The 19,143-nt window shown below is 49.4% G+C and overlaps 2 protein-coding genes across 3 annotated transcripts; both read left to right on the top strand.

Moving 5' to 3' along the window:
- Positions 1–8,695: 8,695 nt before the first annotated feature.
- On the top strand, positions 8,696–13,285 carry LOC310890568 (olfactory receptor 14C36-like; the record flags this gene model as incomplete). Its single annotated transcript, XM_083852890.1, has 2 exons — positions 8,696–9,845; positions 13,133–13,285. The coding sequence occupies exons 1-2, from the start codon at positions 9,009–9,011 to the stop codon at positions 13,283–13,285; spliced, it is 990 nt and encodes a 329-aa protein (XP_083709016.1). The 5' UTR covers positions 8,696–9,008.
- On the top strand, positions 10,497–17,827 carry LOC310890646 (olfactory receptor 14J1-like). 2 transcript variants are annotated; one of them, XM_083852959.1, is made up of 4 exons: positions 10,497–11,314; positions 11,490–11,606; positions 15,467–16,404; positions 16,656–17,827. In XM_083852959.1, exons 3-4 carry the CDS (start codon positions 15,490–15,492, stop codon positions 16,707–16,709), a joined length of 969 nt encoding a protein of 322 aa, XP_083709085.1. In that variant the 5' UTR covers positions 10,497–11,314; positions 11,490–11,606; positions 15,467–15,489; the 3' UTR covers positions 16,710–17,827. The 2 variants fall into 2 exon arrangements, with proteins under 2 accessions (XP_083709085.1, XP_083709084.1); XM_083852958.1 differs by lacking the exon at positions 10,497–11,314 and having other exon boundaries at positions 11,330–11,606.
- Positions 17,828–19,143: the final 1,316 nt, after the last annotated feature.

Raw genomic sequence — 19,143 nt, 5'->3', positions numbered from 1 at the left:
TCAACGATCTTGGGAATCTGGAGAGGTCCCATTGGACTGGAAGCTGGCTAATGTTGTGCCAATTTTCAAGAAGGGCAAGAAAGAAGACCCTAGCAATTACAGGCCTGTCAGTCTCACGTCAGTGCCTGGTAAAATTGTGGAGAGGATGATCCTTGAAGTTATTGAAGCGCACGTGGGGGACAATTCAGTCACTGGTCCCAGCCAACACGGGTTCACAAGGGGTAGGTCCTGCCTAACAAATTTGATTTCCTTTTATGATAAGATCACCCATCTAGTCGATCAAGGGAAACCAGCTGATGTGATCTTTTTGGACTTCAGCAGAGCTTCTGACACGGTTTCCCATAGGATCCTACTGGACAAAATGTCCAGCATACAACTAAACAAAAACATCATACGATGGGTGAGCAATTGGCTGACGGGCAGGGCTCAAAGGGTTGTGGTAAATGGGGCCACATCTGGCTGGCGGAGGGTCACTAGTGGGGTCCCTCAAGGCTCCATTTTAGGGCCAGTCCTCTTCAATGTTTTTATAAATGATTTGGATGTAGGACTAGAAGGTGTTTTGAGCAAATTTGCCGACAACACTAAACTTGGAGGAGTTGTGGACTCGGATGAGGGTGGAAAGGCCTTGCAGAGAGATCTGGACAGACTGGAGAACTGGGCGATCACCAACCACATGAAGTTTAACAAAAGCAAGTGCCGAGTCCTGCACCTGGGAAGGGGCAACCCTGGCTATACGTACAGACTGGGCAATGAGATGCTGGAGAGCAGCCCTGCAGAGAGGGATCTGGGGGTTGTGGTTGACAGAAAGTTGAATATGAGCCAGCAGTGTGCCCTGGCAGCCAGGAGGGCCAACCGTATCCTGGGGTGCATCAAACACAGCATTGCTAGTCTGTCGAGGGAAGTGATTGTCCTGCTCTACTCTGTGCTGGTGCGGCCTCACCTCAAGTACTGCGTGCAGTTCTGGGCACCACAGTACAAAAAGGACATTAAACTGTTGGAGAGTGTCCAGAGGAGGGTGATGAAGATGGTGAAGAGCCTAGAGGGGAAGACATATGATGAGCGGCTGAGGTCACTGGGCCTATTCCGCCTGGAGAGGAGGAGGCTGAGGGGGGACCTCATCGCAGTCTACAACTTCCTCACGAGGGGGAGTGGAGAGGCAGGTGAGCTATTCTCCGTTATCACCAGGGACAGGACCTGCGGGAACAGTGTCAAGCTGAGGCAGGGGAAGTTTAGGCTGGACAAAAGGAAGAGGTTCTTCACCGAAAGGGTGGTTGCCCACTGGAACAGGCTCCCCAGGGATGTAGTCACTGCACCAAGCCTGTCTGAATTTAAGAAGAGATTGGACTGTGCACTTAGTCACATGGTCTAAACTTTTGGGCAGACCTGTGTGGTGCCAGAAGCTGGACCTGGTGATCCTTATGGGTCCCTTCCAACTCTGGATATTCTATGATTCTATGATTCTATAATATCCAACCTAAACCTCCCCTGGTGCAACTTTAGCCCATCCCCCCTTCCTATCACCAGACACATGGGAGAATAGACCAACCCCTACCTCGCTACAGCCTCCTTTAAGGTACCTATAGAGAGCGATAAGGTCGCCCCTGAGCCTCCTCTTCTCCAGGCTGAACAACCCTAGCTCCCTCAGCCGCTCCTCGTAAGACTTCTTCGCCAGACCCCTGAGTGAACCGTCTGTGGTTTAATTTGGTAGAGAAAGGTAAAGCAAAAGGTGAAACTGAGGAGCCCATGGGTTAAAGAGGGCTCTGCAATTCCAGAAGGGTTTAGAGGAGCCAGCTGGCAAAGGCACATGAAGGTCCAGTGTGGTTAAGGACAACCTCTCTGAAACCCCACAATTGCGACCTAGTGTAGCACTCGCCTGCTATTTATGCCCTTAGAGAAACCCCACGGTCCTGCCAAAGCACTGCCCTATGCTGCTGAGCCATAACGGGAGATGGAAAGGGGCTAAGCAGTAGAGATCCCCACGGAGTTCAGTCTGCTGCCCACCCTGAGCAGAATGAGCAGAAGGGAACTCCCTGGATGACCAAGGGCACCAAAACCCCTGGCTCTGCAGAGCAGCACCACCAGCTCTATGCCCTCCATCTCCTGAGCCGTGGCTGGCCCCAGCGCGGGGGCTGCTGGGGAGGCCCAGAGCCACCTTTGTGCCAGCAGCTGCGGTGCCTTGCGAGGGGCTGGGGCTGTGCTGGCCGTGCCCAGAGCCCTGCAGCAGGCTGTGGTGGGCACTGGCCTGGGGCCAGCCCAGCCTGGGCTGCTGGGCTGGGGAGAGGTCCGGGAGGTGGGGAGAGCTGGGCAGGGGCTGGGCTGGGCTGGGCAGTGCCCGGCAGAGGACACCAGCAGCGTCAGGGAGCGGTGGCAGCATGCAGGGGAGGGCTCCCAGCAGGGCTTGGTGCTGCAGAGCCAGGGCTGGGGAAGGGAGCCCAGAGCTGCAGGGGCAGGGGACACGAGGCCGCTCGGGGCCCTTGCTGGCCTGGGCAGAGCAGGAAGGGGGCCCAGGGCATTTGTCCCCTCACCGCAGCCTGCCACGACCTGCACGGCACCCTGGAGTGTCCAGGGCCAGGCTCTGCCCCGTGGTGCGCAGGGAGAGGGCAAAGCCTCTCTGGAAAAGAGGCTGAAACCGAAAAAGGTCCCTCCGCTGCCCCGTGGTGTGACAGGGCCAGGGTGGGACAGGTTACCTTTATTTGATGTAGTTCTTGTGTAATTTGCATTGGTGATGGCACAAAAATAGAGTTCCTTCACCAGTGATGTACATCCTTCTTCATGTTAGGACACCACTCAACGTCCTTCACTCTGCTTTATCTCACAGATGAACTGGATTAGGTCTCCTTGATTACTCTGAGGCACAGTGCAGTGCTTTTTGCCTTCTGACACTCCAGCACAATGCCTATGACTTTCCCTTACTCTGCGCATTGACCTGACGGGTCATTTCACATTTTTCACTTTCATATCCCTAGTTGGAAGGGGATGATTCTCCAAAGTGGGGCAAGCTGATGGGTTCTGCCTCAGCCATTTGAAGTGTCCTGCTCTTGAGTCTTTCAGCCTGAGTTTTCCACAGATGACCTAGGTCGGTAAATGGATATATAGGTGCCTACTACGAAGGAGGGAGAGTGTCTTGGGATCCCAATGGCCATTTCAAATTTAGGTCTAATCCCAAGAAACTGCTGAAGAAGGAATTTGCCTTGAAGGGGTTTCCTGTGCTGGGCTGGGCCGCAGTTTCAAGGAGAAAGAGCACTGCTGGCAGTGGAGGTGCCCGGGAAACATCACCTGTCTCCACCTTATCCACCAACGGGCTCTGGTCTCCTACAGGTCCTTTCACACAGCTTCCATTCCAGGGAATTACTCTAAATGCACCAGAGCCTCTGGAGGCCTAATGATTTCATTGAAAGCATAACCAGGAAATGTGATTTCGAGGAAATATTTCAAGTATGAATAAACTACTCTGAAGGCCTTGGCACTGGTTGCTTATGGTCAGACAGCAAAGCTCTGCCTGAATACTCATTATTTTTTTTAGTACTTTTATTGTATTTATTAGTACTTTAATACTAATCAAGCACCTACTCATGAGCTCAAATGATTCAATCCATTCCGTAAAAAGTAATGAAATGTCGTGAAAAGACGTGAAATGTAATTTCTATCATGAAGAAATGTGAATTTCCATCATCTATATTCAACGCAGGAGAAGAAATACTGATAATCTCCTTTACTTGCAATGTCATCGCTTTCTTTATCATGGTGTGTTCCCTCATCTTCCAGGCTCAAAACCTGACTTGATTACACAGAACATGCTGAATGTCCCCTTTCCAGCTGCCTGTCTGGACTTATGCACTTCCCATGGTTCTCCTGCTTTGCCCTCCCCTTACTCTTTGATCATTCAGACCGCTCTCACCAACCCAGTTGCTGCTTTGAGTTTCAGTGAGTTCCAGCTCGCCCATCTCTCAGCAGTCTGTCTAATGGTTTCCTTAGCAAGAAACTCAACATTAATCATTGAATTAGTATGATATGGATTAATATTAACACTATTATTTTAAATTTCCTATTAATCAGTGTAAAATATATCATGTACAGTCATCCTTTTGGGAAGGTAAACATCACTGGAGGCAACAAAATGAGGAACTTGAACTTTGTTTTTTTTTGAAAATTGCAGCATGATTTCCTGTTGTTTGCTTTTAGATAGGAAAAACCCTGCTTTTCCTACCTATGCAGGGATCCAAAGGAGAAACCCTAGACCAATATCTCTAGGAAAATGATGCTCCAAACTGAAATGCAAGAAAAATCAGCCTTTAAAATGTGGAAAGATTTCTTTTAGATGCTCTTTGAAATCTTCCTCCTTAACTACACCATGAGAGCTCTCCAATTAGCTGCACAAGTCCTGAAGACATGACGAAAACTGTGGGAGAGATATGGCTGCTTAGGACTTTCTCTGTTTTAATGAGTTCCATGGTGTATTTTGGTGCTGAGTCAATGTAACTTGGGTACTGAGAGGAGAATGATGTAACTGCTTGAGAAAGTAAAGTCAAAGGGAAAAGTTGAAGTGATTTGGAGTATTAATGGGCCCCACTGAGGGCTGTTCCTAACAAAGCCTCCCCAGGGACTTGTTAGGGCAGATAACTGGAGGCCATGATTCCAGCCAGGCAAAGCGCTGTGCTGAGAAAAGTCTTGGTTGGTTTTGGTGAAGCAGAAGGACCAAGGCCTGACCCCAGCCCCTGGGAGGGGAGATCCTGCATCCCGACGTCTGGCTCAGGGCTCTTCTTGGGGTCTGTATGATGTGGTGGGCAGTGTGATGCCACGACAAGAAGGCCCCATTGCAATGACTATATCTCGTCTCCTCAGAAGCTCTAGGCAAAGGGACAAAAAGGTGAGGGCTGTTGGGGCCTTCCATTCTTGACAGCACCCTCTGCCTTCTCCTCTGCAGGCTTTCCTATGCTGTTCCAGACTTTAGTCTGGACACTTTAGTGCAACTTTAGTCCAACTTTAGTTTAAAGACATTAGAAAGAAGTTCTTTACTCAGAAGGTGGTGAGGAACAAGCTGCCCAGAGAACTTGTGGATGCCCCATCTCTGGAAGTTTTGAAGGCCAGGTTGGATGGGGCTTTCAGCAACCTGGTCTAGTGGAAGGTGTCTCTGCCCATGGCAGGGGAGTTGGAATGATGTGATCTTTAAGGTCCTTTCATACCCAAACTGTTCTGTAATTCTGTAAATATGAAACACAGCACCATACCAGCTACTAGGAAGAAAAATTTACTCTTCTGCAGCAAAAACTAGGACAATATTCACCGCTTATTCCATACCATGTCTGTCATGCTCAGGTCCAACACTTTCCAATTAATCACCACCGCCCATCCTTTCTGTCTTTTGATATGCTCACAAAAATATCATTTCCTTAGTCTATTTGTGTTTATAATAATAAGAAGAATAATAAGAATAAGAATAAGAATAATAAAAGAATAATAATATATTAAGAATAATAATATATTAAGAACAATAATATATTAAGAATAACAATATATAATAATAACAATATATTGTTATTATGCTTTTATACCAACCCATAAACTTTTACTTTTTTTTTTTTTTTTTTTTTTTCTCCCAGTTCTCTCCTCCATCCCAGTGGATGAATAGCTTTGTAGCGCTGAGCTACAGACCACTGCAAGTCTTCTTGGTGCCTAGCGTGGAGCACGAAGGTTGAGATGACAGATCTGAACAGAGCGTTTTAAAAGTAAGTTGTTCTAAGCATTAGATCAGTTTAAGAGTTGCTGATCACAATGTCGATCTTTTTGATCTGGGGTCTGTTGTGCTTGTTTTCAGAATTGTGTTGTATAGCACATTGCTAACTGTCTGTCTTCCATGTCAGGCTGTTCATCAGTTCTGGGGGCTGGTTTAAGGTACTCTTTTGCTGTATTGGACAGCACTGACTTATGATAGGATAAAATTATTGCCCCCTCAATACCTCAGGAATCATCTCTTCATTTCTTAAAAATTATTTAGAATTACGCTCTTTTATACTCTTTGCCTTTTCTCCTCAGGGAGTAAATCTATGCAGGGCGGGTGGTGATGGTGGGTGGAACTGGTATGGACAGTGGGGGATGCTTTTCACCACTTCTTCCCTCTCCCTTTCTCCTGCACCTCCCCCTTCTCCTCCAGGACAGGCATATAGCCTTTCCAAAGCCACTCCAAACATTGCAACAAGCATTGCAGGCACTCCAGATCCTGAGGTGCACCCAAAGTTTAATTGACCCCTGTGACAGGCCCTAGAGCCACTTCCAAACCTGCGATAGGCCCTGCAGCCACTCCAACTGCTCTGAAAGGCCCTGCAGCCAGAACAGCTCCAGTGATGGGCCCTGCACCCACTCCAGCCCCTGCAATGGGCTCCATGGCTGGGCCAGAGAACCAGGCTGTGCCACTATTGGTTGCCTCTTTATGAAAGAGAAAACAATGGGTGTGGAAGTCAGTTTTTCTTTAGAAAGGAAAGAAACTCCTACCCAGTCAAGAAAGGAGGGAGAAAATAAGGCAGGTTTCTTCAAAGCTGGGCCATCGTGGAAGCAGGATGACAAAGATGAAGAGATCATATAAGCATCAGAAACCAACTGGTCCCTATCCCAGTGTTAGCTAGGACATATGGGAAAAGATTTCGGCCATCATCTTGGTGAGCACATTGTCACCTGGCTGCTCCAGTGCTGGGAGAACAGGGCCAGTAGCCTGGAATTAGAGGGCAGGGAAGCCAAGCAGCTGGGATCCCCCTCTAGAGAAGGAGTGATTGACAAAGCCATTGGAAAAGGGCACAAGGAACTTAATCCTGTCATGCTTGAACGAAAGGTATTCCTTCAAGAAAGATCTTGTATGACAACCAGGAAAGTGGACCACCATGGAGAGGGGTATCCGGTACCTGAGGGAATTAGCCATGTTGGAGGTGATTGATAGTGACCTAGACAACAAACAGCTGTCCAAAGTTCCAGATGAAGTCAAGTGCCCATGACCCATGTGGCAGAAGTTTGTACAGAGCGCACCATCATGATATGCCAACTCATTGGCAGTTATGACCTCGAAAGACCAAGAAGAACCCGTGGTGGATGAATCGGCTAGCCAACTCTGGCATTACAAAGAAAGTCTCTCTTCTTCCCTATGAGCCTGTGTCTCATCTACGGAGAAACTTTCTCATGAGTTCCAACAGCTACAAGAGGATACATCTTCCTCCCCACCTGCACAAACCAATAGCTCAGCTATCAGGTGTAAGTATCCATCTGCTTAAGAAAGTTGATATAGTGGGTGCATACTACGTGCAACCCTGTCGTTTTAATTTTGTGACCATGGAAAGGCCATGAGAAAATGGGATGCATAAATCTACCTCCATCCTAGAGGCAGGGATACATGAAGTGCAAGTGGCCAGGTTCAGGGGGACCCCTGCTTGGGGAAAGGCTGGGCATCGGTCAGTCTGTGATGAGCAATTGCATTCTGCATCACTTGCGTTATACGTGGAATAATAATAATAATAAAATGTGTTATTCTTTATTATTATTGCTACTGTTATTCTTATATCTTTATTTTCTGTCTTGTTAAACTGTCTATATTTCAACAAATAAGCTTTTGAGTGGTGGGTGTGATCTAACAGCTCGGTATTGCTTCGGTGCCTGAAAGGTTAAAGCACAACATGTTTGACAACAACAGTTCAACGGCACAAATCACACTTGTAAAAGTCATCTCTCCTGTGTTCAGAGAAGGGCAGTCGGTGATGACTTCAGTCTGCTTGAAACACCACAGCCCAGCAGAGACCCTGCTGCCTTCGGGAGCTGTCAGCCCTGAGGCCTTGGGGACACCTCGAGGGAGCCCAATGGCACAGAGCAAGCGATGCCATGGTCGGGTGCTGTGCTGCTGAGCTGGGCCGGGCTCCTGGGCCCAAGGGGAGCTCGTGGCAAGAGGGCCCTGGTGCAGAGAGACAGCTGTGCCCAGGAGCAGCTCCTGTGCACAGCGCAGCAGGGCTGGGGGCTCTGACCGCAGCTGGCACGGGGAGAGGAGAGAAGGAGAGAAGGCTTGGAGGCAGTGAGGAGCGCAGCAACAGAGGGCAGCGTGTGGCAGGACAGATCTGCAGGCTGTTGGCACCGTGAGGCTCTGGCTGCAGGGCCATGCAGGTGGGGTTGCCAGAGGGGTCTTCTACAGCTGGCACATTTGATGCCTGATAGCATCTGTTGCGATGTCTGTTTCTTCAGCGAGGAGTAGAAGATGCTGTAGAGAATGGCATTTATAAGGAGGCATTTGAAGGGGAAGACTGAGGCTTGGTTAATCTGAGATTTTTGGATTCTGTGCTTTCAGATTTCTGTTGTGGAGGGGAATCTGAGTGAATCTGAGCACACAGACTGTGGGATGGGGTCTGTGAGCATGGACAGGGAGGAGATGTGGGGACACAGGACCAGCTCCCAGCAGGGACACGGGCAGGCAGCAGGGACATGGGCAGGCGGTGAGAGGGAGCTGCTGCCAGAAATGCTGTGCGAGGGAGGGCTCAGGCACCTCCCTGGGACAATCGCTGCTCTCCTCTCCCACCAGCACAGGGCAGCTGAGACCAGAACTGATGGACAGACTGGCTGTGCTCTCTGAAGTACACTCTGCACCAGAGGAACAGTATCTGTGACACTGAGGATCCACAAGGTTTCACTTGAAGTGCAGCAGGAATGACAGTATAGAAAAAAGAAATCGCCACAGCCCTTGTCTGCCGTTAGGGGACTTGGGAGTAAAAATTTGTTCACATCAAGAGTTAAAATAATCTGAGAATACTCCATGTTCCTCTTTACTTCTTTTTATAGGTAAGAACTGTTAACTACACTGCCCACAGCAGAGTCCCCTCCTCCCAGGGACAGCCTCAGGCAGCCCCAGTCAGAGCTCGTGAAAGGGACCTGCCTAATGTCTGGTTAATAGGCTAAAATTGAATTACATATTAACAGACAATTCTGTTGTGTTTTCTTACTGCCTTTTCCCTCCTTGGTCAGAATCCCATGCCCAGAACCAGCAAATGGCCAACAGCAGCTCTGTGAGCGAGTTCCTCCTGCTGGCATTCGCAGACACGCGGGAGCTGCAGCTCCTGCACTTCGGGCTCTTCCTGGGCATCTACCTGGCTGCCCTCCTGGGCAACGGCCTCATCCTCACCGCCGTAGCCTGCGACCACCGCCTCCACACCCCCATGGACTTCTTCCTCCTCAACCTCGCCATCCTCGACCTGGGATCCATCTCCACCACTCTGCCCAAAGCCATGGCCAATGCCCTCTGGGACACCAGGGCCATCTCCTATCAAGACTGTGCTGCACAGGTCTTTCTGTTTGTCTTCTTGATTGGAGCAGAATTTTATGTTCTCACCATCATGTCCTACGACCGCTACGTGGCCATCTGCAAGCCCCTGCACTACGGGAGCCTCGTGGGCAGCAGAGCTTGTGCCCAGATGGCAGCAGCTGCCTGGGGCAGTGGCTTTCTGCACGCTGTGCTGCACACTGCTAATATATTTTCACTACCTCTGTGCCATGGTAATGCCTTGGACCAGTTCTTCTGTGAAATCCCCCAGATCCTCAAGCTCTCCTGCTCAGACTCAGACTACTTCAGGGAAGTTGGGTTCATTGCATTTAGCTTCTGTTTAGGTGTTGTTTGCTTTGTTTTCATTGTGCTGTCCTATGTGCAGATCTTCAGGGCGGTTCTGAGGATGCCCTCTGAGCAGGGCCGGCACAAAGCCTTTTCCACGTGCCTCCCTCACCTGGCCTTGGTCTCCCTCTCTATCAGCACTTCCACATTTGTCCACCTGAAGCCCCCCTCCCTCTACTCCGCACACCTGGACCTGGTGGTGTCAGTTCTGTACTCGGTGGTACCTCCAGCAGTGAACCCCCTCATCTACAGCATAAGGAACCAGGAGCTCAAGCACGCACTGAAGAAGCTATTTCAGTTGTCTTCCAGAAGCAGTTAGCTGCATCTGTGCTGTTAAAATGGGAATAAGTCACAAAAAAAATAATCACAGAATCATAGAATATCCCGAGTTGGAAGGGATGCATAAGGATCATCAAGTCCAGCTCCTGGCACCACACAGGTCTACCCCAAAATTCAGACCATGGGACTAAGCGCACAGTCAAAATGCTTCTTAAACTCTGAGAGGCTTGGTGCAGTAACTAGTTCCCTGGGGAGCCTGATCCAGTGGGCGACCATCCTCTCGGTGAAGAACCTCTTCCTGATGTCCAGCCTAAACCTCCCCTGCCTCAGCTTGACACCATTCCCGTGGGTCCTATCACTGGTGACTAAAGAGAATAGATCGGCGCCTGCCCCTCCACTCCCCACCGTGAGGAAGCTGTAGACTGTGATGAGGTCTCCCCTCAGCCTCCTCTTCTCCAGGCTGACCAGGCCAAGTGACCTCAGCCGCTCCTCATACGTCTTCCCCTCTAGGCCCTTCACCATCTTTGGAGCCCAGTATCTTACTGACTTGAAGAAAGAGGCTTTAATCTCTCCTGGTTTGTTTCCTAATGAAGGAGCACGAAAGAGACGCGTGTCCTTGTCTCTGAAGAGGAGGTGAAGGAACAGGTACGGCAAGGGACACAAAAATCAGTTGCGCCAGACTAAACTGTGGTTGTATCTGAGCTTGGAGACTGCAACCCTCTTCAGACTTCCAGATCTAGAGGAACACTTTGGCTGCAACCTAAAAGCCACGTGTACATAAGCTCCCCCAAGCCAGCCAATCTCCTTCCCATGACCTGCCAGGAAACAGCAATGTAGGCATGTAACCAAATTAAAACCCAAACCTTCAGCCCAGCCCTTGACCTGAATAGTGAGTGAGGATCCGGATCCTGGCATTTATACGTGAGAGTTTATACACAGTCAAAGTAAATACTGTAGTCAGAGGTCATGGGGCTAGATTTTGAAAAGCCCTACAGAAAGAAGAGATCTCAGAAAAGCAAATTTAAATAACATTAACGTCAAGAAAAGTAATTCTGATTGCTATATTCTTTATCTGCCATGACTAGACAGAAGGAAATCTGTGATAACAATTTTGCCTTTAAGGTCATTTTCTTTTTCCTTTTATTTCTTCTATTTATTTATAAATTGATTGATTGATTGATTGATTTTAACAGGCTCTGTACTAATTTTCCTCACAGAATGACTAAGAGAAATGTGACCCTTGTGCACCATTTGTAGTTAATTCATTAGGTCAACTCTAACCACTAAGCCCCTTCTCAGGCTATTTCTATTAGTGATAAGGAGCGATTGACCTTCAAAGACTGAAGCCAGGTAGATGAGCCTATTCCACAAGGTCTCTTGGCTCCACCCTTGTTAAGTGAAATCTGCCAGGTGTGGATCATTTGACCTTTGCTCTATAGGAAGCATGAGGAGTGGTGGGGAATTGCCTCCCCAGGGGAGTTGGAGGCTTGTGTTATCTAGGGTGCTTTTCCATTGTGGTGCAATGGACTCAGTGTTCCCCATAGGCTGCTTTTTCTTCATGTTTTCTACCATCTCTGTGAAATAGTTTTAGTGACTCTAGGAGCTAGCTATGTTGGTGGTGCCTTCTCAGTACAGTAAAACCCTGGTGGTACGACTTCACTGTGAAGTAGTTGGGAAGTGACTCAAGCTCAGAAGCTGGCAGGTAAGTGTTCCTGGGTTCTACAGTTGTTTAATGTTGAGGAGTTTGAGTACTTCCTTCACCTTGTCTGTTTTCAGTGAAATTACTTACGTGGGTTCTGAGCTCCCTTTCCAGACCTTAAAAATAAAATGAAATAATAATAAAAAGACAAACTCAGAAGCTCAAGTGCTTACAGGTAAGCCTGACTTTGAAGAATGTTCTTAAGTATTTGTTAAGATGGAACAACAGACTGTGTGAAAAAGGTGCCTTAATGTGAACGCAGATTTTGCCTTGTGGTAAGTAGAAACAGATCTGGATAGATACTGGTGGCATGATCGTTACTTTCACTAAGTGGAAATTGTGAGAATGTGCTGTCCTTAAAGGAAATGATGTTCTCACTATAGGCAAGTCAAAAGCAGTGGGAAGGAAGCCTGTCCTCTTCCCTACAGGCCTGCGTCTTGGCTGTGGAGAAACTTTTGGAAGAGGTCCACCAACTTAAAGAGAACTGATCTTCCTCCCCACCTGTACAAACCAGTGTCTCAGCTCTCAGGGTTAAGCGTCCTTCTGTGTTAGGCAGACCACAGAGTGGGTACGCAGCCTGTGCCACCCTGTGGTTTGACCAACGTGACCACGGAGAAGACTTCAGAAAAAGGGATGGAAAATCTACCAGGACACTAGAGGCATGGGTACATGAGTTGGAAGGAGGAGGAGAAAAAGAAAAAGAGAGGAAACGGGTTCTCTGAGAAACTTGTTGCTCCAATTTCCTCCAAGCACCTGGTACATCAACCCCAGCTCCCTGGGGCCCCAATTCTATTGTTAGCTCAAGCCTTTGAGCCCCATGTTGGGTGCCAAAAAGGACTGTGGTGGCTTTACCTTGCTAGGCAGCTAAACACCACCACAACTGCTCTCTTACTTCCCCTCCTCAGAAGAGGAGGGGAAGAAGTAAAGGAAAGAACAACTCAGGGGTTGAGATAAGGATAATTTAATTAAAGGGAAAAAATTATGAAGGAAAAATTATTACTAATTAAACAATTTAATTAAAGGGGAAACAAAAAACAGGGAAAGGGGGAAAAAATGACAAGCAAAGGCTGTGTGGAAGTGCAGAGTAAAGAAACTACTCTCAACTTCCCACAAACGAGCGATGCTTGACCACGTCCTTGAAGCAGGACCTCAATGCACGTAGCTGTTCTTGGGGAGGACAGATGTTTTTTGCAACGAGTGCTCACCCCTCCCCTCTTCTTCCTTTTTCCACCTTTTATTGCTGAGTGTGACATCACATGGTATGGAATATCCCTTTGGTTGGTTTAGGTCAGCTGCCCTGGTGATGTCCCCTCCTCGCTGTTTGCCCACCCCCAGCCTGCTGGCTCTGGGGGGGTTAGAGGGAGTCCTGATGCTGTGCCAGCACTGCTCAGCAGCAGACACAACACTGGGGCGATACCAGTGCTCTTCTAGCTGCAAGTGCAGAGCACAGCACTGTATGGGCTGCTGCAGGGAAAGGTAACATCCCAGCCAGACCCAGTACACCTTCCACCTCGAATCAACTGCCCCAGGGCTGGAAACACAGCCCTACCATTTGCCATGGGCTGATCCAGACCCGCCTGGAAGAGGGGGAAGCTCCTGAACACCTCAAATACATTGATGACATCTTCACATACAGCAACCTAGCAGAAGAAGTGTTTGAGAAAGGGAAGAAAATGTTCTAAATCCTTCTGAAAGCTTGCATTGCCCTAAACCAAAGTAAGGTCAAGGGACCTGCACAGGATATCCTGATGCAGGCTGGCTAGGTTCAGTGGGACTGCTGCTTGGGGATGGGCTGGGCATCGGTCAGTGGGTGATGAACAATTGCATGGTGCATCACTTGCTCTGTACATGTCATAATAATAATTGTTCTTATTGTTGTTTTTCCTGTTATTATTGTCTCTTCATTTTATGTCCTTTTAAACTGTCTTTATTTCAACGCAGGAGCTTTTGGGGGCTGAGGGTGAGCTAACAGCTGTGTGGTGCTGAGCTGCCTTCCAACTTAAACCACAACACTATGTTTGACAACCACACTCTAACGGCACAAATCGCATTTCTAAAATCAGTCTCGCCTCTGTTCAGAGAGGAGAAGTCGGGGATGACTTCAGCCTGTTAGAAGCACCACACCCCAGCAGAGACCCTGCTGCCTTTGGGAGCTGTCAGCCCTGAGGCCTTGGGGACACCTCGAGGGAGCCCAATGGCACGGAGCAAGCGATGCCATGGTCGGGTGCTGTGCTGCTGAGCTGGGCCGGGCTCCTGGGCCCAAGGGGAGCTCGTGGCAAGCGGGCAGCACTGCAGAGAGACAGCTCTGCCCAGGAGCAGGTCCTGTGCACAGCGCAGCAGGGCTGGGGGCTCTGACCGCAGCTGGCACGGGGAGAGGAGAGAAGGAGAGAGGGCTTGGAGGCAGTGAGGAGCGCAGCAACAGAGGGCCGCGTGTGGCAGGACACATCTGCAGGCTTTTGGCACCGTGAGTCTCTGACAGCAGGGCCATGCAGGTGGGGTTGCCAGAGGGGTCTTCTACAGCTGGCAAATCCGATGGCTGATAGCATCTGTCGGGATGGGTCTCTCTGTTTCTCCAGCGAGGAGTAGAAGATGCTTTAGTGAATGGCATTTATAAGGGGGCATTTCAAGAGGAAGACTGAGGACTGGTTAATCTGAGATTTTTGGATTCTCTACATTCAGATTCTTGCAGTGGAGGGGAATCTGAGTGCATCTGAGCACATAGACTCTGGGATGGGGTCTGTGAGCATGGACAGGGAGGAGACGTGGGGACACAGAAGCGGCTCCCAGCAGGGACATGGGCAGGTAGCAGGGACATGGGCAGGCGGTGGGAGGGAGCTGCTGCCAGAAATGCTGTGCGAGGGAGGGCTCAGGCACCTCCCTGCCATCCCCTGCAGGGCAGGCGCCTTCCCTGGGACACCCCCTGCTCTCCTGTGCCACCAGCACAGCCTCTGCCCTCAAGCCCCCGCTGTCCCCAGCAGGAGCTGCCTCCTCTGCAGGCAGAGCTGCAGCACAGGAGGGTGTGCTGAGTGTCCGTCTGTCCCTCCCTGGCCTTGCCTCCCCTGGCAGCAGCACGCTGCCATTCCTCCTGGCTTCTCCACCTGGCCGTGCTGCTGCTGCTCTTGTTCCCAGGCTGCCTGGGGATGGGGGTTTCACCTGCCCATGGGGTGAGCCCTCGGGGTGCTTGGGGGAAGGGGAGTACGGGGAGAGGGTGAGGGGTCTGGAGATGGGCACTTGGAGCCTGGATTCTTCTGCTCTCAGCAGCATCCAGGTTTTTTTGAGTTGCACTTCTGAGTGCAACTGTCTTGTAGATCAAAGAAATGGCAGCAGAGGGCAGCTGATAGCAGAACTGATCGACTTAGGGCCCTAACACTCTCTCTTAAAGGACTATGGGCTGTAAGGGTACAGTCCCTTTGTCTCTGAGGATTCACAGGGTCTTACTTGGAGTGCAGGAGAGATGCCTGGACTTCTGTCTTAAAAGCAGGCTTCAGGTGTCTTGGGGCAGCTAGAATAAAACATACGAAATAAAAATAAAAATCCCAACAGCACTCCTGAGCAGTTGGTTTGAATGTGAGCCAAACTGGGGCAAAAGTCTTTGATACTAGCAGAAAAGTAAATCTGAGATGACAGCAAATTCCTCTTTATGTCTGGCTGTAGGGCAGGACTGACTCTTCCATTGCCCACAGCAAAGTCTCCTGCTCCCATGGACACCCTAAGGCAGGACCAAGTAGAACTCAGGAAAGGGACCTGCCATATGCCTGCCTGGATGTGGAGAATCATTTGGGGAGGTTTAAATGAGAAATGGTGGGAGTTTTCCTCTGCTAAGTGGGTTGTACATTATTAATGTCTTTCTATGCTTTGAGCAGAACCTGATGCCTCTAAACAGCAGATGACCAACAGCAGCTCCATCACCGAGTTCCTCCTGCTGCCATTCGCAGACACGCGGGAGCTGCAGCTCCTGCACTTCGGGCTCTTCCTGGGCATCTACCTGGCTGCCCTCCTGGGCAACGGCCTCATCCTCACCGCCGTAGCCTGCGACCGCCGCCTCCACACCCTCATGGATTTCTTCCTCCTCAACCTCGCCCTCCTCGACCTGGGCTGCATCTCCACCACTCTGCCCAAAGCCATGGCCAATGCCCTCTGGGACACCAGGGCCATCTCCTATCAAGGGTGTGCTGCACAGGTCTTTTTTTTTCTGTTCTTTATATCAGCAGAATATTCCATTCTCACCATCATGGCCTATGACTGCTACGTTGCCACCTGCAAGCCATTGCACTACGGGAGCCTCGTGGGCAGCAGAGCTTGTGCCCAGATGGCAGCAGCTGCCTGGGGCAGTGGCTTTCTCAATGCTGTCCTGCACACGGCCACTACATTTTCCCTGCCCCTCTGCCAAGGCAATGCTGTGGACCAGTTCTTCTGTAAGATCCCCCAGATCCTCAAGCTCTCCTGCTCAGACACCTTCCTCAGGGAAGTTGGGGCACTTGTGTTTAGCGTTTCTTTAGTCTTTGGCTGTTTTGTTTTCATTGTGTTGTCCTATGTGCAGATCCTCAGAGCAGTGCTGAGGATGCCCTCTGAGCAGGGCCGGCACAAAGCCTTTTCCATGTGCCTCCCTCACCTGGCCGTGGTCTCCCTCTTTGTCAGTACTGGAATATTTGCCTACCTGAAACCCAGCTCCAACTCCTCCCCATCCCTGGACCTGTTGGTGGCAGTTCTGTACTCAGTGGTGCCTCCAACAGTGAACTTCATCATCTACAGCATGAGGAACCAGGACATGAAAGCCACACTGAAGAAAGAGTTTCTGGTGGTAATATTTACTTAGCTTTTTTATTTATGTATTTATTTTATTTAGATAGCTTAATTGGCTATCTCATTTTTCTAGTTTTATTCAAGTTCATTTCAGGCAATTTTTGAGCTTTATATATAGTAATGTTTGTAATTTGTATAGTATTGTTTTTATATTTAATATATTATATAGTATTGTTTTTATATAATTTTTATAGTATTGTTTGTAATTTTGTTTGCAGTTAAATATTTGCTTTCATTCCTCTTTTCCAGATGACCAACCCTCTGTTGGACCGAGATTTTCTCTGTAAACATGTTTATTCCTAAATGACATCTGGCCTCAATTGTTGCATCTTGTTAGTAAAATGAAGTTGCTCAGTGCTCAGGGCTCCTCTTCCCAAACTGGAGTGCAGAAGACGCTCAGGAAGTGCCAGACTCAAGGTCTCACTCTTGTGCTTGGGTGCCACCTGGACACAGGGACATGAGGGCATGGGGTGGGGGGTGAGGGAGCCAGGGCTGACCTGAGTCGTCACTGGTGGATGCCCAGTGCCCCTGGAGGCCCTGACTGGTCAAGAAGCAGCTTCCTGGGATTGAAATGTGACAGGGCTGGCGGCATCAGGGAGGTATCGGGAACCACCAGGATATCCTAAGGGTTCTCCTGGGATGCCGTGTGCCTTGTGTTGGGTGGGCAGTGAGTGGGTCTTCACAGTAAAGCCAAGCCAAAGGATGCACGGTCTGATGGGAGCTCTGCAATGCCAGGACACACAGCGAGGCCACAGCACAAAGGTCTCAGAGTCCTTCAGTGATCAGTAGGAAAGGGCCAAATGTGGGTGACAAGGCAACGGCAGGGGGGTGGGGAGAGGTGGGCAGGGGCTGGGCTGGGCTGGGCAGTGCCCGGCAGAGGGCACCAGCAGCGTCAGGGAGCGGTGGCAGCATGCAGGGGAGGGCTCCCAGCAGGGCTTGGTGCTGCAGAGCCAAGGCTGGGGAAGGGAGCCCCGAGCTGCAGGGGCAGGGGACACGAGGCCGCTCGGGGCCCTTGCTGGCCTGGGCAGAGCAGGAAGAGGGCCCAGGGCATTCGTCCCCTCACTGCAGCCTGCCACAACCTGCATGGCGCTCACGGAGCGTCCATGGCCAGGCTCTGCCCCGTGGTGCGCAGGGAGAGGGCAAAGCCTCTCTGAAAAAGAGGCTGAAACTGAAAAAGGTCCCTCCGCTGCCCCGTGGTGTGACAGGGCCAGGGTGGGACAGCTTACCTATATTTGATGTAGTTCTTGTATAATTTGCATTGGTGATGGCACAAAAAGACAGTTCCTTCACCAGTGATGTACATCCTTCTTCATGTTAGGACACAACTCAACGTCCTTCACTCTGCTTCATCTCACGGATGAACTGGATTAGGTCTCCTTGATTACTCTGAGGCACAATGCAGTGCTTTTTGCCTTCTGCTACTCCAGCACAATATGTGTGACTTTCCCTTACTCTGCGCATTGACCTGATGGGTCATTTCACATTTTTCACTTTCATATCCCTAGTTGGAAGGGGATGATTCCCCAAACTGGGGCAAGCTGATGGGTTCTGGCTCAGCCATTTGAAGCATGCTATAATTGAGTGTTTCAGCCTGAGTTTGCTAGAGATGACCCAGGAAGGTAGGCGGATGTTGAAGTGTCTCATAGGAATAAGAGAGAGTATCTCAGGTTCCCAATGGCCATTTCAAATCTAGGTCAACCCCAGGAACCCACTGAAGAAGGGGTTTGTCTTTGAAGGGGTTTCCTGTGCAGGGCTGGGCTGCAGTTACGGGGACAAAGACCACTGCTGGCAGTGGAGGTACCCTGGGAATTCCACCTGGCTCCACCTGATTTTCCCAAAGGGCTCCGGTCTCCTGCAGGTCTTTTCTGACATCTGCTGGTCCAGGGAAGTGCCTCAAACACAACAGGGCCACAGGAGGTTTTCCCTGGTTATGCTTATGGTCAGACAGCAAAGCTCTGCCTCAATACCCAGTAATTTTTTTACTACTTAACTAATAAAGCAACTACTCTTCAGCTCAAATGATTCAATCCCTTCCATTAAATGTCTCACGTGAATGATAATTTCTATCATGATGAAATGTTAATTTTCAGAATGTGTATTCATTACAGGAGAAGAAATACTGGTGTTCACCTGTACTTGCTTTGTCATCGCTTTGTCTATCATGGTGTGCTTCCTCATCTTCCAGGCTCAAAACCTGACTTGATTACACAGACCCTGCTGAATGTCCCCTTTCCAGCTGCCTGTCTGGACCTATGCACTTCCCATGCTTCTCCTGGTTTTCCCTCCCCTTACTCTTTGATCATTCAGACTGCTCTCACCAACCCAGTTGCTGCTTTGAGTTTCAGTGAGTTTCAGCTCGCCCATCTCTCAGCAGTCTGTCTACTGGTTTCCTTAGCAAGAAACTCATCATTTATCATTGAATTAGTAAGATATGGATTAATACTAACACTATGATTTTAAATTTCCTATTAATCAGTGTAAAATACATCACGTACCATCATCCTTTTGGGAAGGTAAACATCACTGGAGGTAATAAAATGAAGAACTTGAACTTTGTTGTTTTTTTTTTTGTTTTTTGTTTTTTTTTAATTGCAACACGATTTCCTGTTTTTTTTTTTTTTTTTAAATAGAAAAAACCCTACTCTTCCTACCTAAGCAGGGCTTCGAAGGAGTAACCCTAGACCACTATCTATAGGAAAATGATGCTCCAAAATGAAATGCAACAAAATTCAGTGAG

The sequence above is a fragment of the Anser anser genome (assembly GCF_964211835.1).
Source record: "Anser anser genome assembly, contig: HAP1_SCAFFOLD_32, whole genome shotgun sequence".
Classification (NCBI taxonomy): domain Eukaryota; kingdom Metazoa; phylum Chordata; class Aves; order Anseriformes; family Anatidae; genus Anser; species Anser anser.
The sequence above is the reverse complement of the archived record's forward strand: the minus strand, read 5'-3'. Positions and strand labels throughout refer to the sequence as shown.